Here is a 13,824-nt window from a genome sequence, read left to right on the forward strand (position 1 = left end):
ATTAAATTATATAGAATTAGGATGAAATTGATAGAATGTGTAGATATTGAGGACTAAATGTGTTATTATACCAATTAAAAAAAGTCACATCATCACTTTCATTAACCATTTAACAGAGGTGACCAAAATAGAAACTATAACAGAGGTGACCAAAATAGAAACTATCTAAAACATGAAAGACCGAAATAGAAAAAATCTAAAACATTAGTGACTAAATTATAAACTTTTATAATTAGATAACCAAAATAGAAACACACTAATAGTTAAATGACTAATTCTATTATTTCCCAAAAAATTAACAGAAAAGAAGAGGGAATGGTAGTTACGGGCTTTTTGTTTTCTTTCAATCCTTTGTGGATTAACAGGAGGGTAGAAGGAAGTTTTGAGTTGTGCAATCCAGTAAAAGGTAGAACATATTAATTTTCTTTGGAAATGGAATTAAGTAATTAATTAATTAATTAATTAATTAATATTAGTACATTCAAGCAGTGTTTGATACTAAACAGAAGTAGACATTATTGAAAGGCCACACCATCAAACTCACAAATTACAACCAATTTGTCCATTATTTCCCTTCACAACTTATCTCCAATATTTCTCTGTTAATCAAACAGACAAAAATCGGATTATTCCAAACCTTGAATGACACCACAATTGCATCTCTACAATTAGAGGCTTTAAACCAAACTTGACAATTATTTTTACCATCTTCCACTGCCTGCCATTCACCTTTGTGGCGGATCCACCGTTCGAAGATTTGCACCCATCATTCCTTCAATGCGATCCTTTGTTATCTCCACAAAATGACCCACTATTTCGTGGAACTGCTTTAATCCTGACAGTGGGAGAATGATGGAAGACCGATCAGAACCTGCAACCTGCAATGTTGAACAATCCTCTTATCAACCAACACTCCATATCTTACACTTTATTAATATACGCGTATATAAAATAAGACAAAGAAATAAAGTTGAATGGAGAGTACTTCAGATATCCTCAAGAAATGTCCTCTGTTGTTGCTCCCAAGATCAAAGAAGAATCTCTTCTGGTCAGCTCTGATCACCTTTGAAACCCCCATGTTACCAGTTTCATCCTGTGGTGGCAATTCAACTGATCTATCTACATTCAATTCAGAAGTTGAGCTAGGCTGGTTGTGTCCAGATATGAATCCCGCCCCTACATCATCTGAAAGCCCAACAAGACGTTCTGAAGGTTCAGAACTTTGCTGCTTCGGAAAACCCATTTAGACACAAGCAGTCAGGTTGAAAATTGAATGAGACTAAATGAAAATATGGTACTAATATATAGCAGCAGAGTAACTGGAAAGGAAGGAGCATAGGAATATAGCCCAAAGATACCTGATTCGGCAATAAGAAAAGCCTTGATGCCTCATTGATCTCTGCCAATATGTTCCTGAAGGCTGCCCACCCTTCATCCCTGGTACTTCCTGCTGGTACAATAATGGTACTGCGGTTTCTGCTCACAGATGCTTCAGACACCTTCACAGATAATTTCATTAGAGAAACATTTTTTTTTTCAAAAGATGAACTCTTACTTTTGACTTTTCTAATCCTCCAAACAACACAAGTTAATGCAAAGAATAAAAAACAAGATATGATACTTACTTGCAGGGAGAGATGGTGATGGGGTGCAGTGGGGCGCTTTTTTGCCCGTCCCAACTCCAAACAGATAATACACCAACATAACCCGACCCCGACCCAATCCGAAATTAAATATTAATATACGTACCCCAAACCTGACCTGAAAAATCAAAGCTATACCTGATTCTGACCCGACCTGATATACCAAAATTTTTAATTTTTATCAAAATAGAATAATATTTTTTAATGATATTATTAATTGTTCTCTAGGTATAATTATGCTAGAGCAAATATTAATTTAAATTTTATTATATATTTTAAACTGATATTATACATACAAAGGTATTTTAATAATTATTCTAGGAATACAAAGGTATTTTAATAATTATTCTAGGACTAAGCGGGCTTTTCCTAAACCTGACCCAACTAATTGAAGAATTAGACCCAACCTAAACCTGGGCCGATAGTCGAAACTTCTCACGTTCAAGTTTTCTTGCCATCCCTATTAGCAAGGAAAAGAGTCTATAAAGTCTTGAGTAAAAAATAAATAAAATTGAGCACTAAGGGAAAAAGTCCAACCAATTGAACCTTCAATGACAAAAAAAACAATTGAGCGCTCTGTCGACTGATTTGACAGTTAGCAAATATTGATGCAACTGATGGAAGCAACGAGAAATTGGCATGTGGCCTGCCATGCGGATAAGTATGCCACATCAGCATACATCAAAAAAATTCTGATCTCAACTTGGATGACTTTTACCTACTCAATCTAGACATTTACTTAAATATAGTCCCTAACTCTAGTTTTCCACCATTGGCATTCCCTACATGCTAACCAAATAAAAAGTTACAAGAGTAACAAGAGTTTCCCAGGACAAACTATAAGTACATATTTGACATTTTCATCTAATTTCTCTCATTTATTTTGTGAACTCCATCTTCAAAGATAAGGGACTAAAGAGAATATACGTTTTTGCTTAAAGCCATACTCAACTTTGTCTAGTCCTCTCATAGAAGGTTCTCACAAATAGGCATCACATAATCTAAAGAACAAAATACAAATTGCAAGGCATTAAATCAACATGTTGCAATGTTAATAGTAGATCATTCCCCACATGTAATTAGGAGAGGTAACGTCTTAAATTTTTTGGACACCAACAAACTTACATATGAAGCATCTTTTGTTATACAAGCATAATCATTGGATTAGTTACATTAAAACTTTTACCATGTGAAAGTAGATTTCTTACTTTTAATTGTTTCTATGGCATTGTTTGTCAAGTGGGTGCCAAAAGGGATGCTAATTCTTTAGGATTTTTCTAGAATAGTTTTTAGCATATAATAAGCACATGCTATTATCACCATTTTCATGCAATATTAATAATGTTGGTTTTTCTTATATCCTTGAGAGCCAAAACAAGTACCTTTCTATTTTCACAAGTTGTTTAGTCATGTAGTAGCCACTTTACGTCCATTCTGCAAAAGTTGGTATTAAAGCTTGTAGAAAGAGATATCAATTGGTTGGTTGATAATAAACTTCATGTCCAATAGAAGAAGACTTGTTAAATGAATTGCATTCTACAAACTTGACAACTTGGTAGAATAACTACCATAGTATAAAGCTCAAACAAGGTACAAACGAATTCATCTTTGACAAGACTCAGAGCTCAAGGTAGCTCAAGCTACAAATATTTCCACCAAAGCATAATGTTTAGAGAAGAGAAGAGGATTATTCCTTATTGAAAAAAAACTGTTGATTTTATTGTCATCTAGCTCAAGATAGGAGAATAGAAAACCTGATTTAAGCTCTAATTAAGATGGCCAAGGAGCAAAAGGGGAAAACAAAAGCTGCGGTTGGGAAGAAATTCAACAAACTAAAAGAAAAAACTTGTGTAATTTTCCCCAAATTCATTGCTACAAATCCGTCAATCAAAAAGTTCTCTAGTTTATGAAGACGAAGTGGCAATCCCTTTGGTTCAATGGATTTCTCTTCTATGGCTACCCATCTCCATTTTGTTTGACATTTGGGTCCTTTCTAAATTAGTTAGGTCTTTTATGAATCTATATTCATTTTTTTTGGAACTATATTGAAATGTATGCTCTCGAGATTGGGATCAAGTCACCAAATGAGTAACACAAAAATCATATTCAAAGAAAGGGTCTTTAACCTTACTCTCATTTCTATTTTTGCCTACAGTTGCATACATATCTTTAAAATACTAGAACTTTCAACTTGTTTTATTCATGAATAATTACCTCTCAAATAGGTTTCTAACTTAGGAAATAAGATGCAAAACCCTGATTAAATATTCTAGCAAGGAAAACAAAAATGACAGAAAAGAATCCTAATGGTCAAATTCTGTTATTAGTCCCTATACTCTATGTAGGTTGTGGATTTAGTTTTTGGACTTTAATTTGATAAACTTTAGTCCATGTACTTTTCGAATTGGTCAATATTAGTCTCCGTACTTTTTGAATTTTAAAATTTTAATCCTAATCAAACAGAAATAGTTAAATTTGTTTGGTTTAATTCTTCTATTAGTCCTATACTATGCGTAAAGTTGTAGATTTAGTTTATATTCTCCAACTAGATTATTCTTGATTACTATATTTTTTTAATTTTGAAATTTCAATCTTGAAGTTAAAAAAGTCATTAAATCCATTAACTGTTTTTTTTTTTTGTGTGTGTGAATAATATGTGAAACTAGTAAGCTGACATGATAATACACATGCGATAATATATTTGTCGCATCAAACTTTAAAAATAACAAAACTTAAGCAATTGTTTGGTTAAGACTGAAATTTTAAAATTTGAAAAGTACAAGGATTAAAAATGATCAAATTAAAGTATATGGACAAAATCTACAACTTACACATAATATAGGGACTAATGACAAAATTTAACCAATCCGAATTATTAGGAAGTTTTATTGAAACTAATGAAGAAATTCCAGGAAATAAAATCAAAATCAAATCACCTTAACGTTACTCCAATCATCGAGAGAAAGCTTGTCCTTAAGCTTGAAGACACAGTTCCATTGTATCCTTTGTTGCCTCCATTAGTTCACTATCTTCTATTCCCAACCACAAGAGCTCTTTTACATTAATGGCTCAACTCATATTGCTGATCGCAATTATAAAGGACCTTTGCAAGTCGTTCAAACATCTCTCCTCTTGTCAGCTTCTTAGCAAAGGTAGAAGGGGCACTGCAAGATGCAGTTGTAGCCTAAGTTTGTATGTCTAAATCATCTTAGTCATTGTTTGTGTAATTTTGGAAGTCTAGACAAAAGTAGGTTTCTTCTGTGGACCCATTTCTACCTGCAATTTTTCTTCAAATGGCCTTGCTAGACTTATCTCTTGAACCAAATTGGCAGGTAGTATAATTCCACATCAAGTCTGATAGGTCAATTAGGCATGCAATGAACAGGTTCAGCTGTTAATTGACTCGCACGAATGATGAGCACACCAAGACTGCTAGAATCGCCATTGGTATTCCTCAACCAAACATGTCTACTTCAAATTGATGAGTTCTCCTAACAAGTTGCCACTCATGGGTGGCCAAAACAAAGCAAACAATATCCATTGAAGATCACCCATGTCATATTTTGTTCTTCCTGTTCCAATTGATAGAACCACATTTGCGCCTCTCCTAAGATGATGAAGGCGACCAACTGAACCTTATCCTATGAGGTAGTATTCCAGTTGGCAAAGGATTTTTCACATCTATGGAGCCAAACAAGAGGGTCATTTGATCCATTGTATGTAGGAAGTCAAGTTTGGTGTATTTAGGCATTATTCCCCCACCCATCCTGCCATTTTGGATTGTCATATATCTATCACTGCTCCTACAGTTGAAAAGAATGCCCAAGTATGCAATCTAGTCGCTGGTGTAGTTTGAAATGCCTTGGTCAAAAGTTTCTGCCCCCTTCCCATGTAAGAAGGTATGAAGCAAGGCCTCAATCTGTTCTAGGTTTGCATCAACTTGTGCCTTTGATGCAGCCACCTGAGCTTTGTACCAAGCTTGAGCCTTGTAGAGCAAGTTTCAAATTTCCTCATCAAAGGTTTTCTCGTTCATGGTGTTTAACTTTGATGCCAAAATTATTATGTCCCAAGTGCCAATTCGAATCAACGAAAGAGTACCAAAAAAATCAAATTAAAAGAAATGGTCTTTTCTCTTATTTTGATTCCTATTTTTGCCTATGATTGTGGACCTCTAACGTGGTTGACTACTTTTAATTTTTTTGAAACTTTCAACTTGTTTTATTCATGAATAATTTACCTCCTAAAAAGAGATCTACAATTTAGAAAATAAGATGCAAAACTGTAATTTCATATTCTAATAAAGAAAACAAAAATGACAATAAAGTATCCAAATTTATTAGGAAATTTTATTTAAACTAAGGAAATTCTTGGAAATAAAGTCATAATCAAATCAGAATCAAATCCCCTAACATGAAATCTCAGCCTTTGATTGGATTGGACTTAGGGAGAGGAAAGGAAAGAAAAGTATGGGAAAATATTTTCCTTTCCTTTGTTTGGATAGAATTTTTAAGTTAGGCGAGAGAAAGTAAGGGAAGTCAAGTATCCTTTGCTTTCCCTTAAAAGCTAATTTTTTTTTATTTACCCCAATTTGGGGGGAAAGCTAAGGAAAGGAAAGGAAAACAAAATTTTAAGATGTAAAATATCCTTTTTGTTCTTTATTTCTTTTATAAATAGTTTTATTAAAAGATTATAATTGTAAAAATTCATTATAATTAATCATTTTCTTTCCTTTCCACTGTTTATCCAAACAAAAATTGTTAAAATTACTTAACTTTCTTTCCGCTCACTAATTTTAACTATCCAAACAAGATGATAGGTAATTATTTACTTTCTTTAGCTTTCCACTTCTTTCCTTTCTTTTCCTTTACTACATCTAATCCAAACATAGTGTTAGGGTAAAACAAAGGGATTTGCACCTGGAGTGGCTTCAGGGCATTTGAATGCACCTCTTCATCCTTTCATTTTCAAGTCTGCATATCAAGGAAGCTTTGGGTTATCCAAGTCTATGGTTTTACCAATAATATGTTGGGCCTTTTTACTAGTTTCCTTTCTCAAAAAATAAATCTAGCAACTACTTTTTTTGCTTAAAAACAACTAAAGCTTGTGGTTGATTTTTTTTTAGAAGCTTTGCTATGATACTAGCGCTTAAGAAACAATCTCTCTAGAAAAAGACAATCATCAAATAACAACCCATGACATGGGAATTAATATTTTCGAAAGATTAACAAGGGAAAAATAATCCTAGTTGGATAAGTGATGCATGCCTAGGAGGGAAATTTTAATTCATTTAAATTTGTTTTATAAAGTAGAAACATGTGTCAACTTGCAACGAATTTTTGGAGGGGTTCCAGCATATATGGGTTGTTTTATCAACATAGAATCGTAGCCCTTCTTAGCTTTCCAACACATCTTGAAATGAACCGAACCAACTTCAAAGCTCAAGGTATTTTTGTTTTACTAAAGTATGCACGAGCAAATTTTTTTACATAAGTTCAATTATAGAATTATGAGTTTTCAAGTTTTAGATCAGCTTTAGGCTAACTTTGGAATTGAATTTATGATATTTTATGAGACCAATTATTTATTCTAGTTATTATGAGACAAATATGCAACTTTATTAATGGTACAATCGTAACTTGCTTTCTTAAATTTGGATTAGTTTAGTTTAAAAAATTTTATGACTAAGCTTAAAGGCAAAGCAAGGGTTGTTTCCTTATTTTTCATGTAACTTAAGTCTATGTATGGGATACTATGCTTTGTAATTTACTCTTTGAGAGTTTTTACAAGATTTGATTGTTGTTCTTTCTTCAAAAGTGGCAGCAACTCAACCTTCAAGATAATGGTGTTTACTTCTTCACACTCCCAACTTATTTTTCAAGTAACTTAAGTCTATACATGGGATACTATGCTTTGTAATTTACTCTAAGAGCTTTTACAAGATTCAATTCTTGTTCTTTCTTTGAAAATGGCAACAACTCAATTTCAAGATTGTGGTGTTTACTTTGTTCACACTCCAATTAGCAAGAGTTCTCAACCTTAGAGTGTTGGTTAGAGTCCAAACAATGCTTTGTTAAATTCAATTGAATTCAAAATGGCATAGGAACATCAAAATTCATCATCCATCCACAAAATTGGTTCCATCAATCCATCTTACTTTAATTTTCGGTTCTCTAGGAAGTTCACATTATGGTTCATTAGATAATCAATTTGAATAGATTGACAAAAAGTTATAGTTTATCCTTTCATATAGCAATCTGGAAACAGCTTTCCTTTTGAGGTATCTTACACATAGTAAGATGACATGTAGAGCATCAATGTTTTTCCACTCTTATTAAGTTGTTTTAAAGAGATGCCTTACTAATTCTCTTTAAGTCAAGAAGGTTAAAGGAAAATTTGACTGTAATGACCAACTCAATTCAACTAAAAAGTCTATTTGAGCAATCCAAAGAGGTCAACAACAACAAACTAAAAGTGGCTCAAAACAAACTAACACAAATCCATAACCAATTGCATCTATGGCCTAACGTGGTAAAAGTTGAACCAGAACAAAGATCTATTCAGAACCCAAGAAAACCAAGAGAGAATTGACTTGAAGGAAACTTCCTGAACTTTATCAACCTAAAACCTAAAAAGAAAAAGAATCGAAAATAAAAATGCCTTAATACAAACCTAACTGAACCCATCCAGTTACAACCTTTAATTAAGAAACTAGCCAAGTTTTGGAAGGAATAAACCCTAGAAGAGAAATCTCAAATTTAAGCAATAAGCAACAATCTACAAGTTGATTAAAGATGCAAGGTTCAAGTAAGAAACAATGGTTTTTAATTATGACATTTTTTCTTCTTTTTCTTTTTCTCACATCAAGCAGCCACAATACCCAAAGGAAGTAAAAACCAAAGCCAAAGAGACAGAAACTAGATATTTGAAGCTTCAACACAGCATTGTCATACTCTGAAGTAGAGCTATTAATGCTAACAAGAATGGGTGGAAGAACCAAGCACCAAAGATCCCTTCATAGATGAGAATATTTAATTGGAGAAACTAAGACCATTTCTATGGGAGGAAACTCCTCAGTTCCAACATACATTTTACTTTAAGGAGCGGAAAAGAAGCTGATCCAAGGTTCAAACAGCCATATTTACAATGAAGGAAATATAGACCAAAACCATGGTGCTTGAAAATTGATATTAGGAGCTTCAAGGAAGCCTTTTTGTTGCTAGGAAATAAAAGCATCAATTGATGTTAGATGGCTGACAGAATCAAACTTGACATTCGAACAAGGAATATTGAATTGGAGGAATCCATATCATTCTAATAAAGGAACCATTTTGAGCTGCAACAAACCTTCAGATTGAGGTTATGAAAAAGAAGCTTCATTAGCAAGAAACAGGGAAACTCTCATGCAAAAAGCAATTAGGAATTTCAATGTCTGGTGGAGTATTAAAATTAATTCATCTCAGGTAAAAGGGTTTCCCACTATAGGAGTTATTAATGAACCATATGCTCTTGGGTCGAGTTCAAACACCAAAAAAAGTTTCTAGTCTTCTCCCAACTATTATCAATGTGCATTTTGCATGTTGGGTGGCAATCCTATAAGACCTGCTTTAAGCAAGTAGTTCTAATTAAGTCAAATTTCCTAATTCGGGGTTTGTCATTCTCCAGGACCAGTTATTCCAAAGTGTTCTTCTTCCTCTATCCCCTTCTCAAGCTAAGAGGAACCAGGGAATTGAATTTATGGAAGGACTCAAATGCTCTTCTTCGATTAAAAGAAAAAACCATAAACCAGCATCAACTGTCCAGGATGAAATACAACAGATAGTATTCACCACCCTAAATTATCAGAAGGTTAGGGTTCTTGTAGCCGTAATGGTTAACGTTTACAGTGTCAGGTTGGAGACGAATACGAAAGGGTCCAGCATTCGAAGTGATATAAAGCTAAGGTATAGTTATAACAACAGCATAGTTAAGAATGTGATTCTCCAGCACAGTCCAATTTAAGAAGAGATCCGATCCCCAAAACCATTTCTACTAAAAGCACGACATCATATACAGGAAACAGAAGATTGCAGCAAACATTTAGCCAATATATCATTCCATAGGAAAAATATCGACATCAAAAGAGAAAACAACAAGTGGAATTTGAGTCGAGCAAAGAAAAAGAGCAATAGAAAGTGGTTCGGTGAAGGTAAAAGCTTACCTTCAAGAAACGACCCCTCCGGTTCTCGCCAATGTCAAAGTAAAAGACTTTAGTGTCAAGCTGCAATTCCTTGCTGAAGAGGTCGTGGTCGTCGGAGTTGACGTAGTAATTGAAAAGATCGAGGAACCAGGAGATGCCGGAAGAAGGGACGATGATGGTTGACCTGGTAGCCGATGTCTTTTCCGAGATTTTAAGATAACGCCCGCGTGGGTTCTCCTTGAGATCGAAGTAGAACAGCTTGTGTTCTACCTGAAGTGTTTTGCAAACCAGCTCCACATCGTTTCCTCCTCTTTCTCCGCCACCGCCTCCTCTGTCTACTCCGCCGCCACCGCCAGAGTTCCCTTCCATATCCCTTTCTTTCTTTTAGATTTTTTACCAAAAGAAAAAGAAAAAATTATAAGCCTATGATGAGTAGGCTCCAACGTGGGTGGGACTTTCTTGGCGGATGCTGCTACCATAAAACTAGCAAACCAGAAAACTAAAGGCCTAATCCTGCCATAAATTATTATTTTTATTTATTTAAATCATTCACAAATTATCAATTAATTACTAAAATTACGAAATAATTTTATATTATTTAATAATATTTTAATTTTTTTAGCTTAATAAAAATATATATACAGTAAGATTTGAATCCACACCAATTACATTAATAAAACTTTAAAATTTTCAAGTTTTACTTTGATATACAATATAAATTTTTATTTTAATATGCAAAATTTATTATCTTCATCCAAGATATATATTAATAATACATGGTATATACATATATATATATATATATAAGTGTGATAGAGTTTTTAATTATTATTTTAAAAAATACAAAAATTTACATGTCATGTCATGAGATTTAAAACTCGTGTTATTTGCTTCAATAAAGCATTAACTTTACTATTGAATAAAGTTTTATTTTAATATAATATTTATACTTTAACTATATTTTATTACCTACATCAATAGTATATATTGATATAATATTGTTGATTAAGTTAATGTGATAAGTCAACTCAACACTAATTCATGACTAATAGTAACACTATGATAAATAATTGTAGTACATTTAATATACTTAATATGATGTATATACTTATTTAAATTTCATTATACACCTAATTTAATTTTTTATTTTAATATTATACATATTTATTATGTTATTATTAATTAGTTTTAAATTATATATTTCATTAATTATTATTATTATTATTATTATTGAAAACACAAAACAACTTAAACTTTCAAACTAGTGCCAAAGTTTTTATTCAAAACATTTTATTTAATGTAAATTGAAATGAAAATGATAATTCAAATAATAAAGTAAAAAATATATAGAAATAATTTAAGGGTTAAATTATGAGTTAAGTTAAATAGTGATCTCGATGTTATTTTCGAAACTTATTCAAGTTAAATTACCAAGAATTAAATATAATGAATTATAATATTTTTTTTCAAATAAATAATTAAAAACCCATTCAACGAAAAAAAACATTAACTTTAATAATTTAATTTATATAACTATAGAGAAAAAGTATAGGATAATTACTTATTTAGCATTTCAACTTTACAAAAAAATTATTTTAACTCTTTATTTAATTTTTCGTCTTTTTTAATTCTTAAACTTGTATTTTTTTGTCAAATCACGCTAAAATAGATAGAAATTTTAATATTTTTTAACTTTTTAATCATCCACTTTAGGATAATTTGACAAAAATAAATAAATAAATTGAGAGTTAAAATATTTTTTTTGTAAAGTTAGAATGCTAAAAAAGTTATTATGCCAAAATAATATCATTAGGTATGATATTTTGACAAGACTACACAATCCTTAGGCTCCAATTACAAGACTGATTTTTGGGCAGTCATTATGAGCTTAAGGCTATGTTTAGAAGCACTTTTACAACAAAAAGAATACTAAACAATAAATTTTTGACTTCTCAAAAGTATTTTTTTCCAAATAGAGAAGTTAATAATGTAACACCTCAAATTCGACCTAGATATTATGGCCGAATCTGGAGATGTAACGTGGGATGGAATTTTGAAAACTAATTTATTATGTTAAAACCGTGTTCATTTATTACTCTTATTGGTTCCGAAAATTGCTTACTTTTCTAGTCGATAGTTTTAAAACACAATTCGTAGCGGAAGCTTTTGAAATAATTTATTTTAAGTAAAATAGTTCATTTCATGGAAAACCTTGGTTATTAGAAAAACCAGTATTTTGTTATGTTTGAAGTTGTAAGTCCGTAAAAACAGTTAAAATTTTCAAAGTTAAAGCAAAACAATCCATAAAGTCCAACTAAATAAAAATACCCCATAAATAATAAAACCATAAACGAGAGTTAAGAAGTTTAAATACGTGTGGCCACTGTCGAGTCCTCCGCCTCACTAAACCGTCAGGTCTAAGGATTACCTGTAAAGTTAAAACAGAAGGGGATGAGTTTATGTAAACTCAGTGTGTAATCCCCACAGAAAACATACATACAATCAATGCATTCTGGGCCTAAACCCATTTCAGTCTCAGTAGTAGTTCGGGCCTTAGCCCATTTCAGTTCAGTATCAGATATGCATAAGGGCTTTAGCCCATCATAGTAACAGTAATGTTACAGTATCAATGAACAGAGTCCTACCCAACTAGCCTCTACACATCATCTCCGTCTAACCCTACACTCCATGTGGGGATTAAATCAACCCACCCATCCCTACACTACATGTAGTACCGAATGTGGCACAAAACAGTAGTTTGCAGTTAAGCTGCCAATATATTAGGCTTAAAAGCCTTTCAGTACATTTCCTCCAAATAAAATCAACCCAACCCCATGCAATGCAACATTGAATGGAATGTCATGCTATTATGCAACCATCAGTCATACGTATACATATATTTATCAGTAATCAGTAATCATGCATAGTTTATCATGCATCACATACACTCAGATCATGCATTTAGGGGTCTAGGTAACGCTTACCTACCCTACAGTAGGTAGGTTTACAGTTGACTTGGGCGACCCGTGCAACCCTAGGAATCATTTCAGACAAATGGCCTTACACACCCATGTGGCTTGCCCGTGTGGACCCACACGGCCCAAATTGGCTTTGGCCGTGTGGATCACACAACCTGGCCCAGAATCCTACACTGCCCAAATCAGTCTAGCCTATGTGTCGCACACGGCCTACCTAGCCATCACACGGTCATGTCTTGTGCCCATGGTCTGGCCTCGTCGATCACACGCCCGTGTTATGACACACGTCCTACTACACGGGCGACCACAGGCACATGTGACGTCGACAGTAAGGTTTTTGACTTTCACTGAAACCTTGTTTTCTACGTTTCTGGGTACACACATGGTATTGTTTCGTAGCGAAAACACTCCTGAGTCTCCTGGAACCTAAAATCGATACCACAAACTTTCCAAAGTCAATAATAAATCTCGATTAAACTAAAATCACGAAACCGACAGTATTTCAATCAAACGTTAAACACTTACGCAACAACCCTGAATGATTCAGCTACGAGTTTGAACAATGAGAGCTCCTAACCTTTTGATTCGCTGTTTCCAAAACAAACAAGGGACCCCAATCAACGTTTTTTTGAAAAACACAAGCTACTTGATATCAAACCTCCACTTACCAAGATTGAAAGGCGAAAGTAAAAACAACAAGAATCTAGGTGTGATGGTCGATAAAATACGAATAAAATCGAAAGGGAGATTGGAAACAAGAAAAACGGCAGAGAGGCAGATACACCAGACTAACATCAGAATTTTGGGGAAGGGGAGCTGAAATTTTAAAAAAAAAAGGAAATTAATCAGGATAATTCCAACTCCTCATATCCCTCAAATCTCTCAACTCACTCCACTACTCAAAACACTTAACCACTAAAGCAGATATACAATTGTGTCACATTTTAGCAAAAAAAAATAAGAATTTTGGGGCGTTACAAAAAAAATTAGTTTTTCTCTCCCAAAAGTACTTTTCAAAGCTTAATTA

The 13,824-nt window shown here is 33.1% G+C and overlaps 1 protein-coding gene across 2 annotated transcripts; it reads right to left on the reverse strand.

The window, feature by feature from the left end:
• Positions 1-438: 438 nt before the first annotated feature.
• LOC107962559 (transcription factor Pur-alpha 1) lies at positions 439-10,338 on the reverse strand. Of its 2 annotated transcripts, none has more exons than XM_016898998.2 (4): positions 9,841-10,338; positions 1,359-1,499; positions 986-1,225; positions 439-878 (listed from the first exon to the last, which is right to left on the reverse strand). In XM_016898998.2, the coding sequence occupies exons 1-4, from the start codon at positions 10,186-10,188 to the stop codon at positions 726-728; spliced, it is 882 nt and encodes a 293-aa protein (XP_016754487.1). In that variant the 5' UTR covers positions 10,189-10,338; the 3' UTR covers positions 439-725. The 2 variants fall into 2 exon arrangements, with proteins under 2 accessions (XP_016754487.1, XP_016754486.1); XM_016898997.2 differs by having other exon boundaries at positions 986-1,228.
• Positions 10,339-13,824: the final 3,486 nt, after the last annotated feature.

This window comes from Gossypium hirsutum, chromosome A03 (genome assembly GCF_007990345.1).
Source record: "Gossypium hirsutum isolate 1008001.06 chromosome A03, Gossypium_hirsutum_v2.1, whole genome shotgun sequence".
Classification (NCBI taxonomy): Eukaryota; Viridiplantae; Streptophyta; class Magnoliopsida; order Malvales; family Malvaceae; genus Gossypium; species Gossypium hirsutum.